The 25,784-nt window shown below is 40.1% G+C and overlaps 2 protein-coding genes and 1 long non-coding RNA gene across 9 annotated transcripts in view; 1 reads left to right on the top strand and 2 right to left on the bottom strand.

The window, feature by feature from the left end:
- The window catches only part of LOC311148030 (tumor necrosis factor receptor superfamily member 5-like), a 195,006-nt gene that overhangs the window by 161,783 nt on the left and 7,439 nt on the right, over positions 1 to 25,784 (bottom strand). Inside the window, exons 2-8 of the mRNA XM_084184919.1 lie at positions 22,541 to 22,665; positions 22,123 to 22,281; positions 21,870 to 21,954; positions 19,851 to 20,002; positions 19,679 to 19,693; positions 19,569 to 19,588; positions 19,277 to 19,323 (exon numbers count right to left, since the gene is read on the bottom strand). Coding sequence (XP_084041045.1) covers positions 19,277 to 19,323; positions 19,569 to 19,588; positions 19,679 to 19,693; positions 19,851 to 20,002; positions 21,870 to 21,954; positions 22,123 to 22,281; positions 22,541 to 22,665 — 603 coding nt within the window. The remainder of the gene's footprint in view (positions 1 to 19,276; positions 19,324 to 19,568; positions 19,589 to 19,678; positions 19,694 to 19,850; positions 20,003 to 21,869; positions 21,955 to 22,122; positions 22,282 to 22,540; positions 22,666 to 25,784) is intronic.
- LOC311148033 (tumor necrosis factor receptor superfamily member 5-like) lies at positions 595 to 11,967 on the top strand. 7 transcript variants are annotated; one of them, XR_014614850.1, is made up of 9 exons: positions 595 to 763; positions 6,105 to 6,258; positions 6,686 to 6,791; positions 6,884 to 7,168; positions 7,329 to 7,416; positions 7,552 to 7,780; positions 7,929 to 8,008; positions 8,183 to 8,221; positions 11,198 to 11,967. XR_014614850.1 is itself a non-coding variant. In XM_084184923.1 (8 exons), exons 2-7 carry the CDS (start codon positions 6,229 to 6,231, stop codon positions 7,968 to 7,970), a joined length of 780 nt encoding a protein of 259 aa, XP_084041049.1. In that variant the 5' UTR covers positions 595 to 763; positions 6,105 to 6,228; the 3' UTR covers positions 7,971 to 8,008; positions 11,198 to 11,967. The 7 variants fall into 7 exon arrangements, 1 of the variants encoding a protein (XP_084041049.1); XR_014614853.1 differs by lacking the exon at positions 11,198 to 11,967 and adding an exon at positions 8,868 to 9,035; XR_014614854.1 differs by lacking the exon at positions 11,198 to 11,967 and adding an exon at positions 8,868 to 9,035 and having other exon boundaries at positions 7,929 to 8,012.
- On the bottom strand, positions 14,763 to 15,800 carry LOC311147756. Its single transcript, XR_014614812.1, has 3 exons — positions 15,665 to 15,800; positions 15,401 to 15,495; positions 14,763 to 15,090 (listed from the first exon to the last, which is right to left on the bottom strand). It is a non-coding gene; the product is annotated as an uncharacterized lncRNA (long non-coding RNA).

Raw genomic sequence — 25,784 nt, 5'->3', positions numbered from 1 at the left:
TTAGTTAAGGGCTTGTAAGTAAGAATTTCATGGTAAAGTCTACACCTGTTGATGCCGCGCATGTGGTAAATACAATTTGATTTGATACTGTATCTCCATGCCTACACACCAGAAGAGATCAAATTATTCTTCCTGGCCTCCTCTAAGTCCCTCATCAGTTGTTCATTGGTTCTCTCCACTTCTCTCATCTGTCCAGTAAGTGATACTCTGTTGTCTTCCTCCTCACTGTCCACAGCATTCTCTGTATATCTGAAGAGCTGTGTTTGAGGCCATGTTCCAAGACTCAGACAAGGCCACCATGCAAGATTAGATCAGTTTTAGGTCATATTTTAGAAAATAACATTACATGCAGCCTGTATATCAATTTTAAATGTTAACAAATATTAATTCCTAACTCTGACCAAGTTAACTAAGGGTTAACCTCATACTGTATGGCTTGGTGTTCTGTCTCAGAGTGAGTTGCTTCTCTGTCCAACAGGGCTCGGAACCCTCCATGTTCAGGACCCCACCCAGGGCTGGCCTCTCTCAGCCTGTGGAGCTCCTCTTCTAGCCTGGCTATCTGCTGGCTCCTCCTTCTCCACCTCCCTCAGATTCCTGACCTCCTCTGATAGATGCACTATCAACTCTGCCTTCAATACAAGAAAACACAGGGTGAAACAGGGAGAAGTTTTTCCTCATTCCTCATGTCTTCTATCATTCGTCCTCTTCCCGACAACTTTTCAAAACACCATAAGGAGGCGAGGAGGGGAAGAATCTGTTAATGGTATGTACAAATTATTTTGTTGACTTTAATTTGTTAATTTATTTTGTATTTAATTTGAAGTTAATTCATGCCAGTTTCAGTATACATTTTACAGCAGGCTATCTTTCAATCAGAGATGTTCTATTTTAGTTCAAATTTTAGGCAAAGTGAAAGAGAATTGGATGAGGATATCGTTCAATACAAAGAACCTAAAAGAAAAGTATATGAGATGAGCAAAGTTAGTGCAATTTTGGCTTTCATTTATGTTTCATTTTAGTTTTAAAGTTTAATTCTAGATGTGTGTTGTGCTCTGTTGGTTCTGGTATCAGTCTTGTAACCTGATCTTGTTTCGTTTTTGTTTATTTTCCTTTAGTTAACATTTTAGTCAACCTTCATGGTTCAAAGGCAGAGGGATAGATGGTACTGTTAAAGTTAGAGCACTGCTGTGGTAATCAGTATATGGCTGTATACCCATCAGACCGTATCAAATGAACAAAGGTCACAACTTGTTGTTCAGTACATGAGCTGGAATACTCTCACATGACTCTGAAATATACAGTGCAGAAAAGTTCCTACTTCCTCCCTGACATGAGGGGGGAGTGTGTTCAATCTATCTTACAGTATAAGGAGAGGGTCATGTGAAAATATTTGTAACGTTGGGGAGGGGGGTGCATTTATATTTTTTATGAAACTTTTAGGTGGACCAATTTTGGCATGTTTCCACTATTTTCATGTTTGCATCAGTTTGAATACGGACTTTTATTTTGAAGGCAAACCACCGATTACACAAATGTTGCACATACTAATGCTGTTCACGACACACACATGGGGTTCCAGTGACTTTCCAGAGGGTGTATTAATTACGGAAACCGTTGACCATTTCAGGATCAAACGGAAGCAAACAGAGCAAAACAAGAGTTTCTATTGGACAAATTCAGGTAGTCTCTCCCCGATTTCTATATTTAGCTTCCATTTAAGAAACGTTGTGCAACAGAATCAGCGTAATGAATATACCCCAGGCTGAACATAAAACAAAACAAATAAAATACGATTTAACCCTCAAACTACCAACATATTTTACATGGATTATACCGTTCTGAGGTCATTTTGACAGCAGAAAGAAATTATTGGAAAAAGCAACAATCAAAGTCGAACATCAACATGTTTCTTATCAAAACATCATTAGACATGTAAATAATTGTATCTAAAATAAAAAAAATAACCAACAGACTGTTATTTTAGGTGCTTGTCTCCCGAGTGGCGCAGTGGTCTAAGAATTAACTGAAAATAATGTTTACGCCCACATATAACAACAACTAGCGACCCTGTGTTTATAAACGTGGATATCGACTTTGTCAGTTCAGTATGCTTTGTGGCACAGTCGATGCCACGCAGGACTACAGGCTAGAAGGGTGAGGGTTCGCCGATCACCACAGCCGAACTCCCTCTTCCTGCCTGTTTTATTACTTCACGATCAGAGCCGGTTGCAGACAATGATCAGGTATGGGGGAATCAGATTTTGATTCCATATTTATAATTATATAAAATATATGCAACAAATGTTCCACCAACAGGTTTCTGTGCCAGTGCACCACACAACCACGAAACAAAACAAACCGATTTCGGGCACTTCAACATCATGGTTTGCGTTTTCAACACCACAATAAATAGATTATGTCAATCTCGACAAACAGAACATACATCCCTCCCTACGGTGTTATGTAGGTTTACCCAGTATCAAAGGCTTGGTTTGACAATCTCCAAACGTCAAACTTTTTGGTGTTTTGTAACAGATTTATCTTTCTATTCATCAAATTGCCGCCGCACAGTTTGGATTGATTGATTTAATTTTATTTGTCAGTTTAAAAAAAATACATACTGTACAGTGGGGAGAACAAGTATTTGATACACTGCCGATTTAGCAGGTTTTCCTACTTACAAAGCATGTAGAGGTCTGTAATTTTTATCATAGGTACAGTTCAACTGTGAGAGATGGAATCTAAAACAAAAATCCAGAAAATCCCATTGTATTATTTTTAAGTAATTCATTTGCATTTTATTGCATGACATAAGTATTTGATCACCTACCAACCAGTAAGAGTTCCGGGTCTCACAGACCTGTTAGTTTTTCTTTAAGAAGCCCTCCTGTTCTCCACTCATTACCTGTATTAACTGCACCTGTTTGAACTCGTTACCTGTATAAAAGACACCTGTCCACACACTCAATCAAACAGACTCCAACCTCTCCACAATGGCCAAGACCAGAGAGCTGTGTAAGGACATCAGGGATACAATTGTAGACCTGCACAAGGCTGGGATGGGCTACAGGACAATAGGCAAGCAGCTTGGTGAGAAGGCAACAACTGTTGGCGCAATTATTAGAAAATTGAAGAAGTTCAAGATGACGGTCAATCACCCTCAGTCTGGGGCTCCATGCAAGATCTAATCTCGTGGGGCATCAATGATCATGAGGAAGGTGAGGGATCAGCCCAGAACTACACGGCAGGACCTGGTCAATGACCTGAAGAGAGCTGGGACCACAGTCTCAAAGAAAACCATTAGTATCGCACTACGCCGTCATGGATTAAAATCCTGCAACGCACGCAAGGTCCTCCTGCTCAAGCCAGCGCATGTCCAGGCCCATCTGAAGTTTGCCAATGACCATCTGGATGATCCAGAGGAGGAATGAGAGAAGGTCATGTGGTCTGATGAGACAAAAATAGAGCTTTTTGGTCTAAACTCCACTTGCCGTGTTTGGAGTAAGAAGAAGGACAAGTGCAACACCAAGAACACCATCCCAACCGTGAAGCATGGAGGTGGAAACATCATTCTTTGGGGATGCTTTTCTGCAAAGGGGACAGGACGACTGCAACGTATTGAGGGGAGGATGGATGGGGCCATGTATCGCGAGATCTTGGGCAACAACCTCCTTCCCTCAGTAAGAGCATTGAAGATGGGTCGTGGCTGGGTCTTCCAGCATGACAATGACCCGAAACACACAGCCAGGGCAACTAAGGAGTGGCTCCGTAAGAAGCATCTCAAGGTCCTGGAGTGGCCTAGCCAGTCTCCAGACCTGAACCCAATAGAAAATCTTTGGAGGGAGCTGAAAGTCCGTATTGCCCAGCGACAGCCCCAAACCTGAAGGATCTGGAGAAGGTCTGTATGGAGGAGTGGGCCAAAATCTCTGCTGCAGTGTGTGCAAACCTGGTCAAGACCTACAGGAAACGGATGATCTCTGTAATTGCAAACAAAGGTTTCTGTACCAAATATTAAGTTCTGCTTTCTGATTTATCAAATACTTATGTCATACAATAAAATGCAAATGATTTACTTAAAAATCATACAATGTGATTTTCTGGATTTTTGTTTTAGATTCCGTCTCTCACAGTTGAAGTGTACCTATGATAAAAATTACAGACCTCTACATGCTTTGTAAGTAGGAAAACCTGCAAAATCGGCAGTGTATCAAATACTTGTTCTCCCCACTGTATATACAGTGGGGGGAAAAGTATTTAGTCAGCCACCAATTGTGCAAGTTCTCCCACTTAAAAAGATGAGAGAGGCCTGTAATTTTCATCATAGGTACACGTCAACTATGACAGACAAAATGAGAAAGTAAAATCCAGAAACTCATATTGTAGGATTTTTAATGAATTTATTTGCAAATTATGGTGGAAAATAAATATTTGGTCAATAACAAAAGTTTCTCAATACTTTGTTATATACCCTTTGTTGGCAATGACACAGGTCAAACGTTTTCTGTAAGTCTTCACAAGGTTTTCACACACTGTTGCTGGTATTTTGGCCCATTCCTCCATGCAGATCTCCTCTAGAGCAGTGATGTTTTGGGGCTGTCGCTGGGCAACACGGACTTTCAACTCCCTCCAAAGATTTTCTATGGGGTTGAGATCTGGAGACTGGCTAGGCCACTCCAGGACCTTGAAATGCTTCTTACGAAGACACTCCTTTGTTGCCCGGGCAGTGTGTTTGGGATCATTGTCATGCTGAAAGACCCAGCCACGTTTCATCTTCAATGCCCTTGCTGATGGAAGGAGGTTTTCACTCAAAATCTCTCGATACATGGCCCCATTCATTCTTTCCTTTACACGGATCAGTCGTCCTGGTCCCTTTGCAGAAAAACAACCCCAAAGCATGATGTTTCCACCCCCATGCTTCACAGTAGGTATGGTGTTCTTTGGATGCAACTCAGCATTCTTTGTCCTCCAAACACGACGAGTTGAGTTTTTACCAAAAAGTTATATTTTGGTTTCATCTGACCATATGACATTCTCCCAATCCTCTTCTGGATCATCCAAATGCACTCTAGCAAACTTCAGACGGGCCTGGACATGTACTGGCTTAAGCAGGGGGACACGTCTGGCACTGCAGGATTTGAGTCCCTGGCGGCGTAGTGTGTTACTGATGGTAGGCTTTGTTACTTTGGTCCCAGCTCTCTGCAGGTCATTCACTAGGTCCCCCCGTGTGGTTCTGAGATTTTTGCTCACCGTTCTTGTGATCATTTTGACCCCACGGGGTGAGGTCTTGCGTGGATCCCCAGATCGAGGGAGATTATCAGTGGTCTTGTATGTCTTCCATTTCCTAATAATTATTTCCTAATAATTGCTCCCACAGTTGATTTCTTCAAACCAAGCTGCTTACCTATTGCAGATTCAGTCTTCCCAGCCTGGTGCAGGTCTACAATTTTGTTTCTGGTGTCCTTTGACAGCTCTTTGGTCTTGGCCATAGTGGAGTTTGGAGTGTGACTGTTTGAGGTTGTGGACAGGTGTCTTTTATACTGATAACAAGTTCAAACAGCTGCCATTAATACAGGTAACGAGTGGAGGACAGAGGAGGCTCTTAAAGAAGAAGTTACAGGTCTGTGAGAGCCAGAAATCTTGCTTGTTTGTAGGTGACCAAATACTTATTTTCCACCATAATTTGCAAATAAATTCATTAAAAATCCTACAATGTGATTTTCTGGATTTTCTCTCTCTCAATTTGTCTGTCATAGTTGATGTGTACCTATGATGAAAATTACAGGCCTCTCTCATATTTTTAAGTGGGAGAACTTGCACAATTGGTGGTGACTAAATTATTTTTCTCCCCACTGATACATACAAATGTATGCGCACATGACTAAGTCGCTTTGGATAAAAGCGTCTGCTAAATGGCTTTATTATTATTATTATTATTATTATTATTATTATTATTATTATTATTATTATTATATTGTCATTACATTCTATATGTTGGCATAACATTGACATATACAATAAAATTCCCTTGAACCAAAAATGATCAGTTCAAATTTAACATTTGTTAGATATTGTATGGTATTACACTTTTCCAATAATTGTATTAGTGTGTGACTCTCAAGGTCTACATGAGGAAGGACGACAACAGAGGTGTTGCCATTGTGATAGTTCAAAAGTAAGAATCCAGGGTGGTGGACCTTCTTCCACTGAGATGTTGAGGATTGGAGAACCATGGCTCGGTTTCAAAGCTCGATATGGATGGTAAGTTAAACGTTTTTGGTTTTGTAAGCTTAGTAGCTTGGCATCATTTCACGCTTCAAATCTTTACCAAAATGGCTGCGTGGTGCTCAATTCATCCTGGGTTTATACACATTGTCTGTGTCAAATTCTTGTTTTAAAAATGGTTTGGTCTTTGAACATCGTCAAATCTTCCAGCAGGGGACGTGGCCTTGCAAAAGCAAATTATCAATGTAAATATTTCCTCTATGAAAAATCATTTACTGAATAATAAAAACATGGGAATCTTAACTATGCTTTCTCTCAATTTGAAACTGTCAATCAATCTGAAATCTCCTCTGCTCACATCTCTACCCTAATCCCAAACTCTCTTCAACCCTGCTTTGCCAATGTGTGACCCCCCCCCCCCCTTTTTCAACATTGGTAATGTGTTAATTTTCTCTATTTACAGAGTAACCTAGCACTCATTTTGACGCTTCTAAACATTGAGCTCTCTATCGCATGTGGTAGAGCAGAGTACAGAATAGTTGATAAGTGCTGTCCAATGTGTTCGCCAGGTAAGGACCAGTTCTGTATACAATATGGATTATTATGAAAAAAATACATTGCAATACCAATCAATCCATGACACTGACCTTCTATCCCACAGGAAACCGGGTACATAAACACTGTACAGAATTTACAAGTACATCCTGTGTCCCCTGTTCCGACTCCACTTTCCTTGATGAACCCAATGGTCTTACAGCATGCAAACTGTGTACCAACAACTGTGACCCAGGCTTTGGCTTAACGGTAAAGCAGCCATGTACACCTTCATCAGACACTGTCTGTGGGACACTGGAGGGGTTCTACTGTCTAGACCCAACTAAGGATGGTTGTAGAGCAGCCCAGAGACACAGCAGCTGTAAACCTGGTCAATACATCAGCCACACAGGTTGGTCTTCTGTCTCACTCATAAAACGAATTGTGTTGTCATAATTCATTTGAGTCAAGTTAACTTCAGTGTGAATAATCATTACAGTTAATGGAATTAAATTAGTAGGGGAAAAACTAAATGCAATTTTTAATTAACATTTCAACATGTATTTATGAAGGAACAACATCTACAGATACTGTGTGTGCTGACTGCATTGGTGATACCTATTCAAATGGATCATTAACATCCTGCCAGCCACACACCAAGTAAGTTCACATATGTTTACATAAATCAAAAGTGTAAGATAAAGACTACAAAATATACTAAAGTACAAATCTACAATAAAACAGAAAGTTGAATGATCAGATTGGTTTCTCAGACTGTTATATTATGTGTTACAGGTGTAAATCCTTAGGTCTTCAAGAACTTAGACCAGGAACTCATTTGTCCAATTCTGAATGTGGACCACAATCCTCAAAAATAGAAACTGGAATCATAATTGGTTTTGCGGCATCAGTCCTAATAATAATAATAATAATAATAATAATAATAATAGGATTTGTAATTCTAAGGAGGAAAAGACGTCCAACAACAATGACTTTTTCTCCAGTGACACTACATGCTGTAAAGGTATGTTGATATCATTTACATTTTAAAGAGTCCATATTTTCATTTTGAACAGTCACTGTGTTAAGGTTAGCTGACCGGTTGTTGTTGTTGTTCTACTTTGGGGCTGAACTTGAAATGTTTTATTGAGTAATATGTTTCCTTCTATAAGGCATCATCAGATTTAGAGGAAACACCAAGCAATGTACAATGAAACAGAAGAAGGTACAGCGTCTTGCATGTGTTCGTTTTGTAAGTAAGTAATGGTGAGTTGTCAAGAACTTCAGCCGTGTGACAAAAGGTGTACGCTCTATTGCTTCACGTTATCAATGCTATGATGACAATTAAGATATGGTCAAAGTGCTATAAAACTATAGCCTCACTCTCACACGGTCCTTGTTCATTACTGGTTTATTCTCTCCCCAGATTCAAGCTCTGGCCACACTTATTACAATGCTACCTGAGGTATGTCCAGATTCTGTACACTGTGGTAAATGTGATCTAGATTCAATTTTTTCTTTAAGTTGGTTTCTATGCATATTAATTTTGTAGTGTACAGAGATTCAGCTGACTTTGAAGCTTAACCATGGACCCGATGTCCTGAATCCCTAAAAGTAATTCCAAGGAAATGGCACAATTTTAATTTTTTATATCCTGGGGGCAAAGAAAGAAACCTTAGTTGAAAACAGGTTCTGTGGGGGGAAACCCTCTGCTCTCTCTACAGGGAAGGTCAAGTGGGCCCACATAGGTGCAAATTCAAATGTCTGGCAGTTGAAGCTTCAGTACAAAAGGGACTAAAAATGACCCTGGTTAGCCTTCTAATACAGGCAGGGGCGGCCTGTTCAATAGGGCGATATGGGCGACGCACTGCCAAACGGGAAAAGGAAGGGATTTTTTTTCTAATCAATTATATCACGGCAACAGTAGTTATCAGTGTTGTAATCTATACGTCTGATCTGCCACAGTGCCACACTGCCACTAAATGTCGAATCAGGCTAAAGTCGTGCTTCAAATGGCTCCCCCCCCTTTTGGGGCGATTTCAGTCAGGTTGAAAATCGCCCAGAAGTCTGTAATAGACTCCCATGTAAAATCTATTTTTTTCAAATTTCAGAGCCTTCAATACAATCTCAATGGGTGTCTGTGGGCTTGCACTTACGCGCTTTCGTCATACGTTACGTAACCATGAACGTAACTGAGAAAAGATTGGATTGTTTGAAAGAAGTTCCTTTTTGTCGGCGAACAAATGAAGATAAATTGGCAACGAAACAATTAGGACCTCCCAGACCAAATTTAATAATTCAACAGGTTTCTACTAAAGGCGGAAAGTCCTACACCCGAGGATTTTCCAAAAATTGGTACGAACGAAAAAAGACATTGCCACTCACTCAACTGGATGACGAGGGATACAGGCTAGCTGTCCGCCGCCACAACGATGAGGTTAGTGTTGATAATCACAAGTTTACTGGATGTGGATATGGTGTAATAAAGGCAGTTTATTCAGAGGTAAATATATCTGGAATCGCGTTCACGGACCCGTTCGTCAAACTCTTAGGGAGCTATAAATTAAGCCCCATTACTTACCATATCAGATAAGAGAAATTGCTGCAGCTACATATATTTTACATCCTGGCCCTACATAGTTCACTATTTGCATCACTTACCAAAATATTACATGTGGTCATATATGCTTGGAAAGTGGAGATGCCATAGAACGTCAAAAAAGTAAACATTGCTGGAGACACATTGCCGTTTTGGAGAAGACATCGCGTTTGCTAGCGAAGAGATTTGTTGTGGCAAATGAACTTGGGCTGGGAATTGCCAGGAACCTCACGATAAGATATATGCATCAGCATTGCGAGTCTCATGATTCTATACGTATTGCGATTCGATACTGTGATTTTATTGCGCACCATATGTCTGTTGCAGAGGGATCAGAAAGCCATGAGAACGAGTTTTGATCAGTCATGGAAATAAAAGTGCTGAAAACAAATTGGCTCCCAATGTGAAAAGATTGAGCACAAGCTATGAAGGAACAATAATGGTGTTTTGGTGCAGGTACAGCCAACTAGCGCTAAAATATTGCGATATTGTCAATACAGTATATCGTAAAGTATCACTATGTAACTCGATTTCTTTCACCCCAATCCCTCAAATTAACGGTAAATAACTGAATTGTTTGCCCCACATTTAGCTAAGATGATTAGCTAGCCAGCTAAAATGTTTTATTTAGTTAGCAGTCGCATCTACAATAGTTTACTGTCAATAACATGTCTCCAAAAATGACGTGGTGTCTCCAATTGTGTTGACATTTTACAATTGCAATGCGCATCCATGAGTATCCACTTTCTGTAGCTCAGCTGGTAGAGCATGGTGCTTGTAACGCCAAGGTAGTGGGTTCGATCCCCGGGACCACCCATACACAAAAATGTATGCACGCATGACTGTAAGTCGCTTTGGATAAAAGCGTCTGCTAAATGGCATATTATTATTATTATTATTATTATTATTATCTGAAGAGAGCCCCGAAACATTGTGTGCAGACATTTTATGCAATAAATGAAGTAGGTTCAATCTAGTAGTTCTGATCTTCTGATTGGTCCTGATGAGTTGGGCGAGGTCACCTCCAGGCTACTGTCACTGTTGCATTGGCTCTGAGTCGGGTTCTCTGTCTTCAAATGTTCAGCCTAAGAGAGGGGATTTTTGTGTGTGTGTGTGTGTGTGTGTGTGTGTTTAACAGTGATGATGTGTGTGTGTGTGTGTGTTTAACAGTGATGATGTGTGTGTGTGTGTTTGTGTGTGTGTGTGTCCTCAGAGCAAGAACTCGTGAGTTGGAAGAACTGAGAGGCCTATACATTTACATTTACATTTTAGTCATTTAGCAGACGCTCTTATCCAGAGCGACTTACAGGAGCACCTGTGGCGTGGGTGTTGTCCTTGGCCACCTGCTGACAAGGCTGACAAGATAGGACCCTTTTGTCCATTGTTATTGGATAGGAACAGAACTTATAACCAGCTCCTGACCTAAATAGATCTTAGCACAACATTTTACTCAACATATCATATTCCATATTCACTATAACAAATATATTTACTACGACATTAGCAAGAACCGCCACATCCTCAGCCGGCTAATCCAGTGTGTGAAGTTTTGCGGAGTGTTTGAGTTAGCTTTGCGAGGCAAAGATGAAACTGAGGGCTCCACCAACCCTGGTAAGCCAACACTTTTGAGATCAGTCAATAAATGCTTCTGGTATTGACTTATATGCTGCCCCTGTCTTCATGTTGTTGCTGGACATATCTTTTTTTAAATGTGTGTAGGTCACCTAAATCATCAGAAAAATTGCCCCTCCTGAGAATTTTTTCAGGAGCCGCCACTGGTCCCGACCCTACTTTATACTATTACTAACTAAATTATTGACTTGTTTGCTTCTTGTTTTCCAGTGTGGAAACAGCAGAGAATGTGCCTGGAAATGTTGTAACGGATGTTGACATTCAGCATCCACTAAACTCGGATGAAGTGCCATGAATGCATGCAGATACCCAGAAGGCTCTAAAACTGGCGCACGTAGATACAGTATTTGCTGGGGAGTAAATGAATTGAGTACTTTCGAACTGCATTGCATTTGCTCTTGGATTCTGACTAATAAGTGTAGTTACCGAGCGTGGACTGTTGAACATGGTGACTGAAACTGGTCATCCTCCTACCACATCTAATTTCTACCAGGACATTGTCACGTTTTACTTACACTTTTTATATGAAACTGGTCATCCTCTTACATTTACATTTTACATTTACATTTTAGTCATTTAGCAGACGCTCTTATCCAGAGCGACTTACAGTTAGTGAATACATATTTTATATATATTTTTTTATACTGGTCCCCCGTGGGAATCGAACCCACAACCCTGGCGTTGCAAACGCCATGCTCTACCAAACTGAGCTACATCCCTGCTGGCCATTCCCTCCCCTACCCTGGACAACGCTGGGCCAATTGTGCGCCGCCCCATGGGTCTCCCGGTCGCGGCCTGCTACGACAGAGCCTGGATTCGAACCAGGATCTCTAGTGGCACAGCTAGCACTGCGATGCAGTGCCTTAGACCACTGTGCCACATCTAATATCTACCAGGACACTTTACTTACACCTTTTTATATTAACAGTACCTGTGGATTTTAAATAAACCTTTCTAATTTCACTGTTTGAAACAGCGCCCCTCTGTCTCTATGGGTTAATTTATTCTTATTTAATTTGAAGTTAATTCATGCCAGTTTCAGTATAAATTTTACAGCAGGCTATCTTTCAATCAGAGATGTTCTGTTTTAGTTGAAATTTTTGGCAAAGTGAAAGAATTGGATGAGGATATCGTTCAAGGCCTTCAATACAAAGGAAAGTATTTGAGATGAGCAAAGTTCATTTATGTTCCATTTTAGTTTTACAGTTTAATTCTAGATGTGTGTTGTGCTCTGTTGGTTCTGGTATCAGTTTTAGTTTGAAGAGTCCTCTAACCTGAAGTTTATACTTTCTTTTTCATTTTGTTTAAGTTTCCATTTTAGTCAACCTTTATGGTTCAAAGGCAGAGGGATACAGTGGGGGAAAAGTATTTAGTCAGCCACCAATTGTGAAAGTTCTCCCACTTAAAAAGATGAGAGAGGCCTGTAATTTTCATCATAGGTACACGTCAACTATGACAGACAAATTGAGAAAATCCAGAAAATCACATTGTAGGATTTTTAATGAATTTATTTGCAAATTATGGTGGAAAATAAGTATTTGGTCACCTACAAACAAGCAAGATTTCTGGCTCTCACAGACCTGTAACTTCTTCTTTAAGAGGCTCCTCTATCCTCCACTCGTTACCTGTATTAATGGCACCTGTTTGAACTTGTTATCAGTATAAAAGACACCTGTCCACAACCTCAAACAGTCACACTCCAAACTCCACTATGGCCAAGACCAAAGAGCTGTCAAAGGACACCAGAAACAAAATTGTAGACCTGCACCAGGCTGGGAAGACTGAATCTGCAATAGGTAAGCAGCTTGGTTTGAAGAAATCAACTGTGGGAGCAATTATTAGGAAATGGAAGACATACAAGACCACTGATAATCTCCCTCGATCTGGGGCTCCACGCAAGATCTCACCCCGTGGGATCAAAATGATCACAAGAACGGTGAGCAAAAATCCCAGAACCACACGGGGGGACCTAGTGAATGACCTGCAGAGAGCTGGGACCAAAGTAACAAAGCCTACCATCAGTAACACACTACGCCGCCAGGGACTCAAATCCTGCAGTGCCAGACGTGTCCCCCTGCTTAAGCCAGTACATGTCCAGGCCCGTCTGAAGATTGCTAGAGTGCATTTGGATGATCCAGAAGAGGATTGGGAGAATGTCATATGAAACCAAAATATAACTTTTTGGTAAAAACTCAATGCTGAGTTGCATCCAAAGAACACCATACCTACTGTGAAGCATGGGGGTGGAAACATCATGCTTTGGGGCTGTTTTTCTGCAAAGGGACCAGGACGACTGATCCGTGTAAAAGTGTAAAGGAAAGAATGAATGGGGCCATGTATTGTGAGATTTTGAGTGAAAACCTCCTTCCATCAGCAAGGGCATTGAAGATGAAACGTGGCTGGGTCTTTCAGCATGACAATGATCCCAAACACACCGCCCGGGCAACGAAGGAGTGGCTTCGTAAGAAGCATTTCAAGGTCCTGCAGTGGCCTAGCCAGTCTCCAGATCTCAACCCCATAGAAAATCTTTGGAGGGAGTTGAAAGTCCGTGTTGCCCAGCGACAGCCCCAAAACATCACTGCTCTAGAGGAGATCTGCATGGAGGAATGGGCCAAAATACCAGCAACAGTGTGTGAAAACCTTGTGAAGACTTACAGAAAACGTTTGACCTGTGTCATTGCCAACAAAGGGTATATAACAAAGTATTGAGAAACTTTTGTTATTGACCAAATACTTATTTTCCACCATAATTTGCTAATAAATTCATTAAAAATCCTACAATGTGATTTTCTGGATTTTTTTTCCTCATTTTGTCTGTCATAGTTGACATGTACCTATGATGAAAATTACAGGCCTCTCTCATCTTTTTAAGTGGGAGAACTTGCACAATTGGTGGCTGACTAAATACTTTTTTCCCCCACTGTAGATGGTACTGTTAAAGTTAGAGCACTGCTGTGGTAATCAGTATATGGCTGTATACCCATCAGACTGTATCAAATGGACAGTGGTATGAAGTACTTAAGTAAAAATACTTCAAAGTACTATTAAGTAGTTTTTGGGGGTATCTATACTTTACTATTTATATTTTTGACAACTTTTACTTCACTACATTCCTAAAGAAAATAATGTACTTTTTACTCCATACATTTTCCCTGACACCCAAAAGTACTCGTTACATTTTGAATGTTTAGCAGGACAGGAAAATGGTCTAATTCACACACTTATCATCTCTACTGCCTCTGATCTGGCGGACTCACTAAACCACAAATGCTTCATTTGTAAATGATGTCTGAGTGCTGGAGTCTGCCCCTGGCTTTCTGTAAAAAAAAAAAAAAAAAGGACAATTGTGCTGTCTGGTTTGATTAATATAAGGAATTTGAAATCATAAATTTACTTTTGATACTTAAGTATATTTAAAAACAAAAACTTTAAGACTTTTACTCAAGTAGTATTTTACTGGGTGACTTTCACTTTTACTTGAGTCTTTCTATTAAAAGTATATTTTATTTTACTCAAGTATGACAAATTAGGTACTTTTTCCACCACTGCAAATGAAAAGGTCACAACTTGCTGTTGTTCAGTACATGTGTGAGCTACAATACTATCACAGAAGTCTGAAATATACAGTGCAGAGGAGTCCCTACTTCCTCCCTGACCTCTGGGTACATCCTCGTTATGAGAAATTATATCTTGGTCTTTCTTCAAACACTCTTCTTCAAACTCTGACCAGTGAGTGATTTCCTCACCGAACATCAATATATTCTGCTCCTGTAAAAAGTGGGATTACAATGTTACAGCTACAATCAATACCAACCTCAAATATGGTGCACACCCCACTGAGCCAACCATAGTGCTAACAACCATCAGATCTGGGCTATCAATAAAGTGTCTACATGGATGTTTTGATTTCAGACTGATCCCCACCAATCTGTATAAAATGATGTACCTTCTCATGTAGTAGGGTCATGTACCATGGTACCTTCCCCCCTGTGTCCTCAGACATGGTGGTACTGGTGAAGTTAGGCTTGTTCTGATGACCTTCTCTGGCTGCTCCTGAGTCCAAGCAGACTAAACTGGTCATGTCCCTTTCTAGAGTCATTGACCTGCAGGTTTCAGAGAAAAACATTTCCAGTTGAGCATGGTTGCAGAAGCACAACACTGGGTGAAAGGTTACAAACAATACAACGGCTGAAAGGGGCTGACAATTACACTTTTAAAGGCAACCAAAGGTCAAATGTGGACTTTATTACAGATTCATACATTTCAATAAGCTGGCGACATTAATTAACTTACAACTAAGGGAGGGGTCAGATTTAGGTAGACTTTGGGATGCTCTGCTGATGATCTGGCACATAATGGACACTTCTGATTCCTCAACTAAAGGCTGGGAATGGGAATGAGAGTGCTACTTACACAGTGCTGGGAAGGGATCACAGCAGTGATTGAATGAGGGTATGAGTCATGAGTTGAGGTGTTCAGAGGCTTGACCAGTGCAGGACAGGATTTGACTGGGAAGACAAAAAACAATAACACAACACACTGCACAGTTAGACAAAAGAGCTAAGAATGAGTTAGTCCAAGCAAGGAGTAAAATCATTGATGTGTAATAATGTAAATGTGTTTGTGTATGTGATTGACTACATACAGTACTGAGAGAAAATTGGTAGGGGTACTCACAGTGCTTGGAGGGGAAACATTCAATGTGCCAGTGGATGAGCGGGCACATGAGACGTGGCTTCAGTTCATGTCAGGAGTTGACAATGGTAGTGGAGCGGAGTAGTCATCACCTCTTAAATCAGGGAACAGGAGAGGACTTGGCTGTAAACACAAATTACACATACATTCCATTACAGCTGCACCATCGTAGGTTTGGACAACACGTTTTACTATTCAGTTAATCTCAGACATCTCAAAATAAATAAAGTCAAACACAGACTGCACATCTCGCTCACTTGACACATCAAAGTAGCCCAAGAAACGTTCCTGAATAAAGCCCTGATCATCAGGCTGCAGCTACCTTGTATTTGTTCCTATAAATTATATTTAGACTAGATTAGGAGGGGGATTTCCTCTACCCAGACAACAACTGATAGACAATAGAACTCACAGGGCTGAGCTTGCTTTATGCATGTTTGCATCATACAGGCCTATGCAACTGTAGGCCTTATAAAAAAAAAATACTCACATCTGTCATCACTATTATGTTGACTGATTAATTCCAGTTAATAATTTTGGGTTAAAAACGTATAGGCAGCCTAGCCAGCCTAATGTTGAATATAAACTAAATGTGATCACATTTTCTCCTGACACATGTCATGGACTATAAATACATAACGTTACCAATTAGTTTACCCTGACCAGCTGGACAGGGCGCATAGGATATGCAGCTGCTCTTATTAATAGCCTACAGTCAGTGGCGGCTCCTGAAAAAATTCTCAGGGGGGGCAATTTTTCTGATGATTTAGGTGACCTACACACATTTAAAAAAAGATATGTCCAGCAACAACATGAAGACAGGGGCAGCATATAAGTCAATACCAGAAGCATTTATTGACTGATCTCAAAAGTGTTGGCTTACCAGGGTTGGTGGAGCCCTCAGTTTCATCTTTGCCTCGCAAAGCTAACTCAAACACTCCGCAAAACTTCACACACTGGATTAGCCGGCTGAGGATGTGGCGGTTCTTGCTAATGTCGTAGTAAATATATTTGTTATAGTGAATATGGAATATGATATGTTGAGTAAAATGTTGTGCTAAGATCTATTTAGGTCAGGAGCTGGTTATAAGTTCTGTTCCTATCCAATAACAATGGACAAAAGGGTCCTATCTTGTCAGCCTTGTCAGCAGGTGGCCAAGGACAACACCCACGCCATAGGCCTCTCAGTTCTTCCAACTCACGAGTTCTTGCTCTGAGGACACACACACACACACAAACACACACACACACACATCATCACTGTTAAACACACACACACACACACACACACACACACACACATCATCACTGTTAAACACACACACACACACACACAAAAAAAAAATCCCCTCTCTTAGGCTGAACATTTGAAGACAGAGAACCCGACTCAGAGCCAATGCAACAGTGACAGTAGCCTGGAGGGGACCTCGCCCAACTCATCACGACCAATCAGAAGATCAGAACTACTAGATTCAACCTACTTCATTTATTGCATAAAATGTCTGCACACAATGTTTCGGGGCTCTCTTCAGATAATAATAATAATAATAATAATAATAATAATAATAATAATAATAATAATAATATGCCATTTAGCAGACGCTTTTATCCAAAGCGACTTACAGTCATGCGTGCATACATTTTTGTGTATGGGTGGTCCCGGGGATCGAACCCACTACCTTGGCGTTACAAGCGCAATGCTCTACCAGCTGAGCTACAGAAAGTGGATACTCATGGATGCGCATCGCAATTGTAAAATGTCAACACAATTGGAGACACCACGTCATTTTTGGAGACATGTTATTGACAGTAAACTATTGTAGATGCGACTGCTAACTAAATAAAACATTTTAGCTGGCTAGCTAATCATCTTAGCTAAATGTGGGGCAAACAATTCAGTTATTTACCGTTAATTTGAGGGATTGGGGTGAAAGAAATCGAGTTACATAGAGATACTTTACGATATACTGTATTGACAATATCGCAATATTTTAGCGCTAGTTGGCTGTACCTGCACCAAAACACCATTATTGTTCCTTCATAGCTTGTTCTCAATCTTTTCACATTGGGAGCCAATTTGTTTTCAGCACTTTTATTTCCATGACTGATCAAAACTCGTTCTCATGGCTTTCTGATCCCTCTGCAACAGACATATGGTGCGCAATAAAATCACAGTATCGAATCGCAATATGTATAGAATCATGAGACTCGCAATGCATATATCTTATCGTGAGGTCCCTGGCAATTCCCAGCCCAAGTTCATTTGCCACAACAAATCTCTTCGCTAGCAAACGCGATGTCTTCTCCAAAACGGCAATGTGTCTCCAGCAATGTTTACTTTTTTGACGTTCTATGGCATCTCCACTTTCCAAGCATATATGACCACATGTAATATTTTGGTAAGTGATGCAAATAGTGAACTATGTAGGGCCAGGATGTAAAATATATGTAGCTGCAGCAATTTCTCTTATCTGATATGGTAAGTAATGGGGCTTAATTTATAGCTCCCTAAGAGTTTGACGAACGGGTCCGTGCACGCGATTCCAGATATCTTTACCTCTGAATAAACTGCCTTTATTATACCATATCCACCCTGTCCAAAGTCTCTACTTGGTCTCAGTTCTCCAGTAAACTTGTGATTATCAACACTAACCTCATCGTTGTGGCGGCGGACAGCTAGCCTGTATCCCTCATCCAGTTGAGTGGCAATGTCTTTTTTCGTTCATACCAATTTTTGGAAAATCCTCGGGTGTAGGACTTTCCGCCTTTAGTAGAAACCTGTTGAATTATTAAATTTGGTCTGGGAGGTCCTAATTGTTTCGTTGCCAATTTATCTTCATTTGTTCGCCGACAAAAAGGAACTTCTTTCAAAGACACAATCCGCTCTTTTCTTAGTTACGTTCATGGTTACGTTACGTATGACGAAAGCGCGTAAGTGCAAGCCCTCAGACACCCATAGAGATTGTATTGAAAGCTCTGAAATTTGAAAAAAATAGATTTTACATGGGAGTCTATGACAGACTTCTGGGCGATTTTCAACCTGACTGAAATCACCCCAAAAGGGGGGGGAGCCATTTGAAGCACGACTTTAGCCTGATTCGACATTTAGTGGCAGTGTGGCACTGTGGCAGATCAGACGTATAGATTACAACACTGATAACTACTGTTGCCGTGATATAATTGATTAGAAAAAAAATCCCTTCCTTTTCCCGTTTGGCAGTGCGTCGCCCATATCGCCCTATTGAACAGGCCGCCCCTGGTCGGGACGATACCAGTATTGCAATATTTTTCCCATGGCAAAATTAAAACACGAAGCAGACCAAACTTTGGTCCTTTAAAAACCTTCTGTATGTAAAATATTGTCTGCTATAGCTTGGAAAATAAATACATGTGACTGCATGACAACATGTTTGTTTCCAACATTAGGGCTGTTTTCCTAAAGATGTTCAAGCCGCTTCACGTTTTGTTTCCTTGTCACAATACACTAACGAGCATCACGATACTGTTATCGTCCCGGCCCTAGTATAAAGTAATCTGCATTACTCAGTTATTACTATGATAGTCTGAAATATTGAATCCAAATGGATGGCGTACAGGGAGTTACTGGTGACTTGTTGAGGTCCAGTTTCTTGCACAGGAACCTATGATGTATTACATAAGTTAGGATTGCTATAGCAACTAAAACAGACTAAATGACAATAACAACATTGGATTCTTTAGCCATAAAATTAACAATTTTTCACTCACTAGAAATCATTTTTCAAGAAAAACTAACTTTGATAATGGATTTGCTTGCATAAATGTTAAGAGGGTTTATATTCACTTCAAATTACTAAGATTTCAAAATATTTTAAACAAATAGAAATGTTGAAATAAAATGACTTACCTCACAGAATTCATGTATCTCTGAAAGTTCAGTAAAAAGAGTCATTCAGAGGAAAAACAAACTAGTTAACATGGTGAGGAAGGTATTAATGCAAATAAATTGAGACTGACCTTTCCTACGTTTAGCTGAAAACACAACAAGCGTAATCAGATTAGTAGGGGTAAAGACAACTCACCATTAATTGCATGTTTATGTATTACAATTGTAAGTTACATGACAATTACATGCCTTTAGAGAAGCGACTAATTTAGAGCAATAAAGTTAAATAAATAAAAGACTAACCTCTTGCCAGGTAGTACAAATAAAACAGTGTTAGGATTAATAATAATGGTGGAGCTATTAGAGTGCAATGACTCCTTGATGGAACTTTGTTACAAATAACATCTTGTCTAGAATGTCCGTCTTTAGTCTTCACGTGTCCGATCGCTGCACAACTGCAGAGTAAGCAACACATAAAAACGTATTTAATTAGACAGGTCAAGTACAGCATATTGTAATGTCAAGTTGTATATGGGTTAAGGGTAAATCCATTTTGAATTCAATGTTTACCTATAGAAGAAGTGGTCAGAAAGTTATTTTTTGGACCTGAATGGGGAAAAAAACACAGGAGATAAAGGTGCTCAAATTTGACCCATTTTGCAAAGCCCACCATACCATGAGACATCCATGGCTTCATCACTGGAAAAGATAAACCGTTGAGTTTGATATAATTTAAAAGCTTACAAAACAGGGTTGTTAAACTATTTTATAATTTCTTGAAAAAGTTATTTCATAATAATAATTGACATTTAACGTCAATTATAAAAAATGCGTACACTCAGATTGTTTCCATAGACCCTACTTGTAGCCTGTTATCAGTGGAGACTGAATATGCTCTTGAAAACAGGGTAGGTGTTACTTCAATAATACAAATATAATTGATAGGGATAGGACCTATCCCTTCATCTGGTACACCGTTTACTTTTTTACTTTATTTTTTATTTTATTTTATCAAGGAGTCATACTGAGACCAATGTCTCTTTTACAGATGAGCCCTGAATTATATTAAGTACAGAAAATAGACACATCAAAATACATACAAAATGCAAGTAGAAAGAAAAACACGGTCATAAAGAACAAACACATTCATCAGTAATAAGGACCTCATTCAGCTTTCTGAATTACCCTAGAGACAACAAAACATCACATTTAAGAACATTTTGAAGATTGTAACACAAATAAGGTGCAAGAACTAAAAGCGGATTTACCTAACTGTCTGTGTAGAGACCAAAGGAATTTCCAGAGTTAACCATCCCTGAGATCGGGTGTGGTAACTCGTATGTCTAAAGTTTAGTAAAGATGTTAGGTACAGTGGGACTTTTTGTAAAAGGGCTTTATAAATGAAAACATAGCAATGTATCAACCTACGTGACATCAAAGAGGGCCAACCAACATTCTGAGAGAATGCAGTGATGAGTACTAATTACTAACACAAAGATGGCCGCCGGTCCACCCACCGTCAAATGACAACTTAAACGGTCATGTCTATTCTATGATCTATATTTCTATGATTTCAATAGGTTTCCTATGGAGGATTGACTGTGTAATTTAAAACAGATATTCCCATTCAAATCAACATTCACTGATGTGTGGACCTCCAACCATCTTTGTGGTACCATTTGAAAGGTGAAATTACAATTGTATTCCCATTTTAGTATATTTATTAGGCAAAACACCCTGTATTCAAGAACATGTTGAGTCTCAACCGATGGAGGGTACAACACATATAACCTCATGACCTAAAATAGGGTCTAAACTATATGCGTTTTTAGATCATTTACGTTGAAGTTAAAATATTGTTTTTATTATCAAATTGTTTGACAACCCTGTTTGTAAGCTTTTAAATGATATCAATCTAAACCAGTCATCTTTTCCAGTGATGAAGACATGGCTGTCTCATGGTATGGTGGGGTATGCAAAATAGGTCAACTTTGAGCACCTTTATCTCTTGAATGTTTTGGCATTCAGGTCCAAAAAGTCACTTTCTGAGCACCTCTACAATGGGCAAATATGTATGGAAAGTTTCGTTCAAATCAAAAGAGGTGCTGTCAAGAAGTGAAAGAATTCAAATGGATTTACCAATAAACCAGCCTGTAATTATATTGTCAACCAATATCTGGTTGCCAGAACTGAATCTATAGATTGCTATCTGAGCATTGATACTGCTTTGTGAAATATATCATATCATCAATATCCCAATGATCTTTTAAAGAAAGAACCTAAAGCAATTCAAGAAAGTCTAGTACACAAACGATGACCTACTCAGTCCAAGCTGTGCAGTTCACACCATGTTGTGAGTAAAAGCCATCCTGACACTCCTCACAAATGGTATCTGTTGTCTTTGTTCCTGTAAGGTAAGAACAAATGGTGTTATCACGTTCAAAAGTTAACCATTTTGGTGCTGGACAAGTCAAAATCACCTGAGGTAAACACAAAGCTATCTAGAGCCCATGCTATATTCAATGATCAGAATTCTGATGTCCTGTACGATATTTAGCCTCTACTTCATACTTACCAGGTGCAGTAGTGCTCTGGCCCGGTGAACATTGTGTATGTGCCACTGCAAAGCTACACTCTGAGTTGGATGAGTAGCTTCTACAGTAGTATCCATCTAGAACGTGGCACACTGTGTTACTTGTTGTTGTACACTCTGTCTGAGTGAAAAGGCCCTGTCCTGGAAAATATCAGGGTTGATTCATTTCAGTCAGAGGACTACTTGTGAGAAGAAGGCACCTCATACCGTTTTCACACTATTGTGGTGACTTGAAACGTACGACACTGGCTTAGATATTTTCTTTTTTTACATTGTACTTTCCAATTGGTGGATGCAGAACCCAGCCAGTGCAATACAACTCAGCTCCGCAGTGAAAAGGGTATGATGTGCACAGCTAAAAGGAAAGATGGGAAGGTTTTGGAAGAAAAATTAAATGTACCTGGGTCACAGGGAGTGCAGGGAAAGCACTTGTTTAGTCCATGGCCTCGTTCATGAAGGTCCCTCTGATACAGGGTATGCAAGATGTGCTGGACTCCAATGTACAATCTCCGCGGACCACTGAACCTAATCATAGAAAATACAATTTAGTAAAACGCATCTTTAAGTAGCCTAGTTGTGTTGTTTTGGCTACTTAAAGAGAATTCGGGCCTATCACTCGCAGCCCACCTCTTCCAATGCATTGTGAGAAAGTGTGCATCGAATTCTACTAGATGAAGAGTCAATTAGTATAACATCCTGGCATTTAAACCATACTTGATTTTCAAAAATTCACATACTATAAAACATGCGATTGAGTTGTTTCCCGCTATTGATTTCGGTAGGGTATCCTCATATCTAATTGATCAGCTGTTGTCAAAGCCGAAATGACTGACATCTGGCCCTTTGAAGTATACTAGATTATTTAAATATCACATACTATATGTACGAAAGACTACTGAGAGTAAATATCAGTTCATCATAGGAGCGCTGTAGCTCCGCCCACAAGTGATGTGGAGCACAGCATGCTGGGCGATCTTTAACTGAGAAGGAAGTAACTAGAGAAAGTACACATGCCGTGATAAATTCCAGCCATCTCCTGTGATGACCTTCAGTTAGCATTCTTTAATTTAGCCAAAGCCAGTGTGCGTCCTTCAGAAATGTGAGGTCATATTTCTTACAATTCACACTCCTTTGTTATGCTAATTCACGTTTTTACCGCGAGCTAGCAACTGTAAGCTTGCTAACCCTGTTGTTTGTCATCTCATTTCAGACATTTACCATTTCAGTGTCTAGTCTTACAGTGGGGGGAAAAAGTATTTAGTCAGCCACCAATTGTGCAATTAAAAAGATGAGAGGCCTGTAATTTTCATCATAGGTACACGTCAACTATGACAGACAAAATGAAAGAAAAAAAAATCCAGAAAATCACATTGTAGGATTTTTCATGAATTTATTTGCAAATTATGGTGGAAAATAAGTATTTGGTCAATAACAAAAGTTTCTCAATACTTTGTTATATACCCTTTGTTGGCAATGACACAGGTCAAACATTTTCTGTAAGTCTTCACAAGGTTTTCACACACTGTTGCTGGTATTTTGGCCCATTCCTCCATGCAGATCTCCTCTAGAGCAGTGATGTTTTGGGGCTGTTGCTGGGCAACACGGACTTTCAACTCCCTCCAAAGATTTTCTATGGGGTTGAGATCTGGAGACTGGCTAGGCCACTCCAGGACCTTGAAATGCTTCTTACGTGGCTTCCACTCTTTCGTTGTTTGGGATCATTGTCATGCTGAAAGACCCAGCCACGTTTCCTCTTTATTACCCATTGGTTTTCACTCAATCTCACGATACATGGCCCCATTCTTTCTTTCCTTTACACGGATCAGTTGTCCTGGTCCCTTTGCAGAAAAACAGCCCAAAAGCATGATGTTTCCACCCCCATGCTTTACAGTAGGTATGGTGTTCTTTGGATGCAACTCAGCATTCTTTGTCCTCCAAACACGACGAGTTGAGTTTTTACCAAAAAGTTCTATTTTGGTTTCATCTGACTATATGACATTCTCCCAATCCTCTTCTGGATCATCCAAATGCACTCTAGCAAACTTCAGACAGGCCTGGACATGTACTGGCTTAAGCAGGGGGACACGTCTGGCACTGCAGGATTTGAGTCCCTGGGGGCGTAGAGTGTTACTGATGGTAGGCTTTGTTACTTTGGTCCCAGCTCTCTGCAGGTCATTCACTAGGTCCCCCCGTGTGGTTCTGGGATTTTTGCTCACCGTTCTTGTGATCATTTTGACCCCACGGGGTGAGATCTTGCGTGGAGCCCCAGATCGAGGGAGATTATCAGTGGTCTTGTATGTCTTCCATTTCCTAATAATTGCTCCCACAGTTGATTTCTTCAAACCAAGCTGCTTACCTATTGCAGATTCAGTCTTCCCAGCCTGGTGCAGGTCTACAATTTTGTTTCTGGTGTCCTTTGACAGCTCTTTGGTCTTGGCCATAGTGGAGTTTGGAGTGTGACTGTTTGAGGTTGTGGACAGGTGTCTTTTATACTGATAACAAGTTCAAACAGGTGCCATTAATACAGGTAACGAGTGGAGGACAGAGGAGCCTCTTAAAGAAGAAGTTACAGGTCTGTGAGAGCCAGAAATCTTGCTTGTTTGTAGGTGACCAAATACTTATTTTCCACCATAATTTGCAAATAAATACATTAAAAATCCTACAATGTGATTTTCTGGAATTTTTGTTCTCAATTTGTCTGTCATAGTTGACGTGTACCTATGATGAAAATTACAGGCCTCATCTTTTTAAGTGGGAGAACTTGCACAATTGGTGGCTGACTAAATACTTTTTTCCAACACTGTATATGCCCTGTGGTTATATGGATGTATTCTGTATAAATTATGTGGGTATTTTGTTAGCAATGAGCCTTGTGGATGCATTATACATTGAAGTTCATGCAGTTGTGTGAGGATGATGGTGCTGCTCAGTAGTGCTGTGTAGTTGCACTCCTCTGATCATTCATTAGTGAAGTCACAGCCATGTTAGGTTGTATTGCCCTGTGCAGCAGAACCTATTCCAGCCATATTATTTATAGCTTATTGGAGGTTGTATTAAGCCTACACCTGTCATTTTACTATTGTATTTCATTTCCCCTTTTTCAGAACCACACACAAACTCTTGGTGAACACAATTGTCAAGCCATACACTGTACTGTGCCGTTACTGCTCTGTGAATCAGCGTCATTAAACAACCTCAACTGGAATCATACCGGTCTGTCATCTGCGCCCTTACAAGCACCTGGGAGAGAACACATAGTGCTAAGTAAAACCTAACCCTACAGAATATACAGTCCACCAAGTCCTCAATGTGTTGTTATGTGTTAATAACATGAAGACTACGTTACCCAGCAGGCTATGCGAGGGGGGGGGGAGTTGAAGTATGCCTTGCATGGCTACACAAGGAGATTGCTAGCTGAAGTATCAGTTTATTAAAAGTAGTTCAACCTACGCCCCGGTTTGTCATTAGTTAAAGGAACAAACATAAGATGGTGTCAGATTGATAGTCGCTATGACGAGACAGAGAAAAGAAAGGAGTAACTCTGCAAATTTCCTGAAAATTGAACATTCTACCACAAGTCAAGTGAAATGAGTAGTCGAAGATGCTAGCTTGCAAGAGCGATGCCAACGAGCCACAGCAGCACT

The sequence above is a fragment of the Coregonus lavaretus genome, assembly GCF_964263955.1.
Source record: "Coregonus lavaretus genome assembly, chromosome: 20".
In the NCBI taxonomy this organism is placed as follows: Eukaryota; Metazoa; Chordata; class Actinopteri; order Salmoniformes; family Salmonidae; genus Coregonus; species Coregonus lavaretus.
This window is presented reverse-complemented; position numbering and strand designations above follow the sequence as displayed.

Coding starts and splice junctions, on each gene's coding strand:
- LOC311148033 (XM_084184923.1), top strand. CDS start 6,229: ATGGCTCGGTTTCAAAGCTCGATATGGATG. Junction 6,792..6,883: donor CTGTCCAATGTGTTCGCCAG/GTAAGGACCAGT, acceptor TCTATCCCACAG/GAAACCGGGTACATAAACAC. Junction 7,781..7,928: donor TGACACTACATGCTGTAAAG/GTATGTTGATAT, acceptor TCCTTCTATAAG/GCATCATCAGATTTAGAGGA.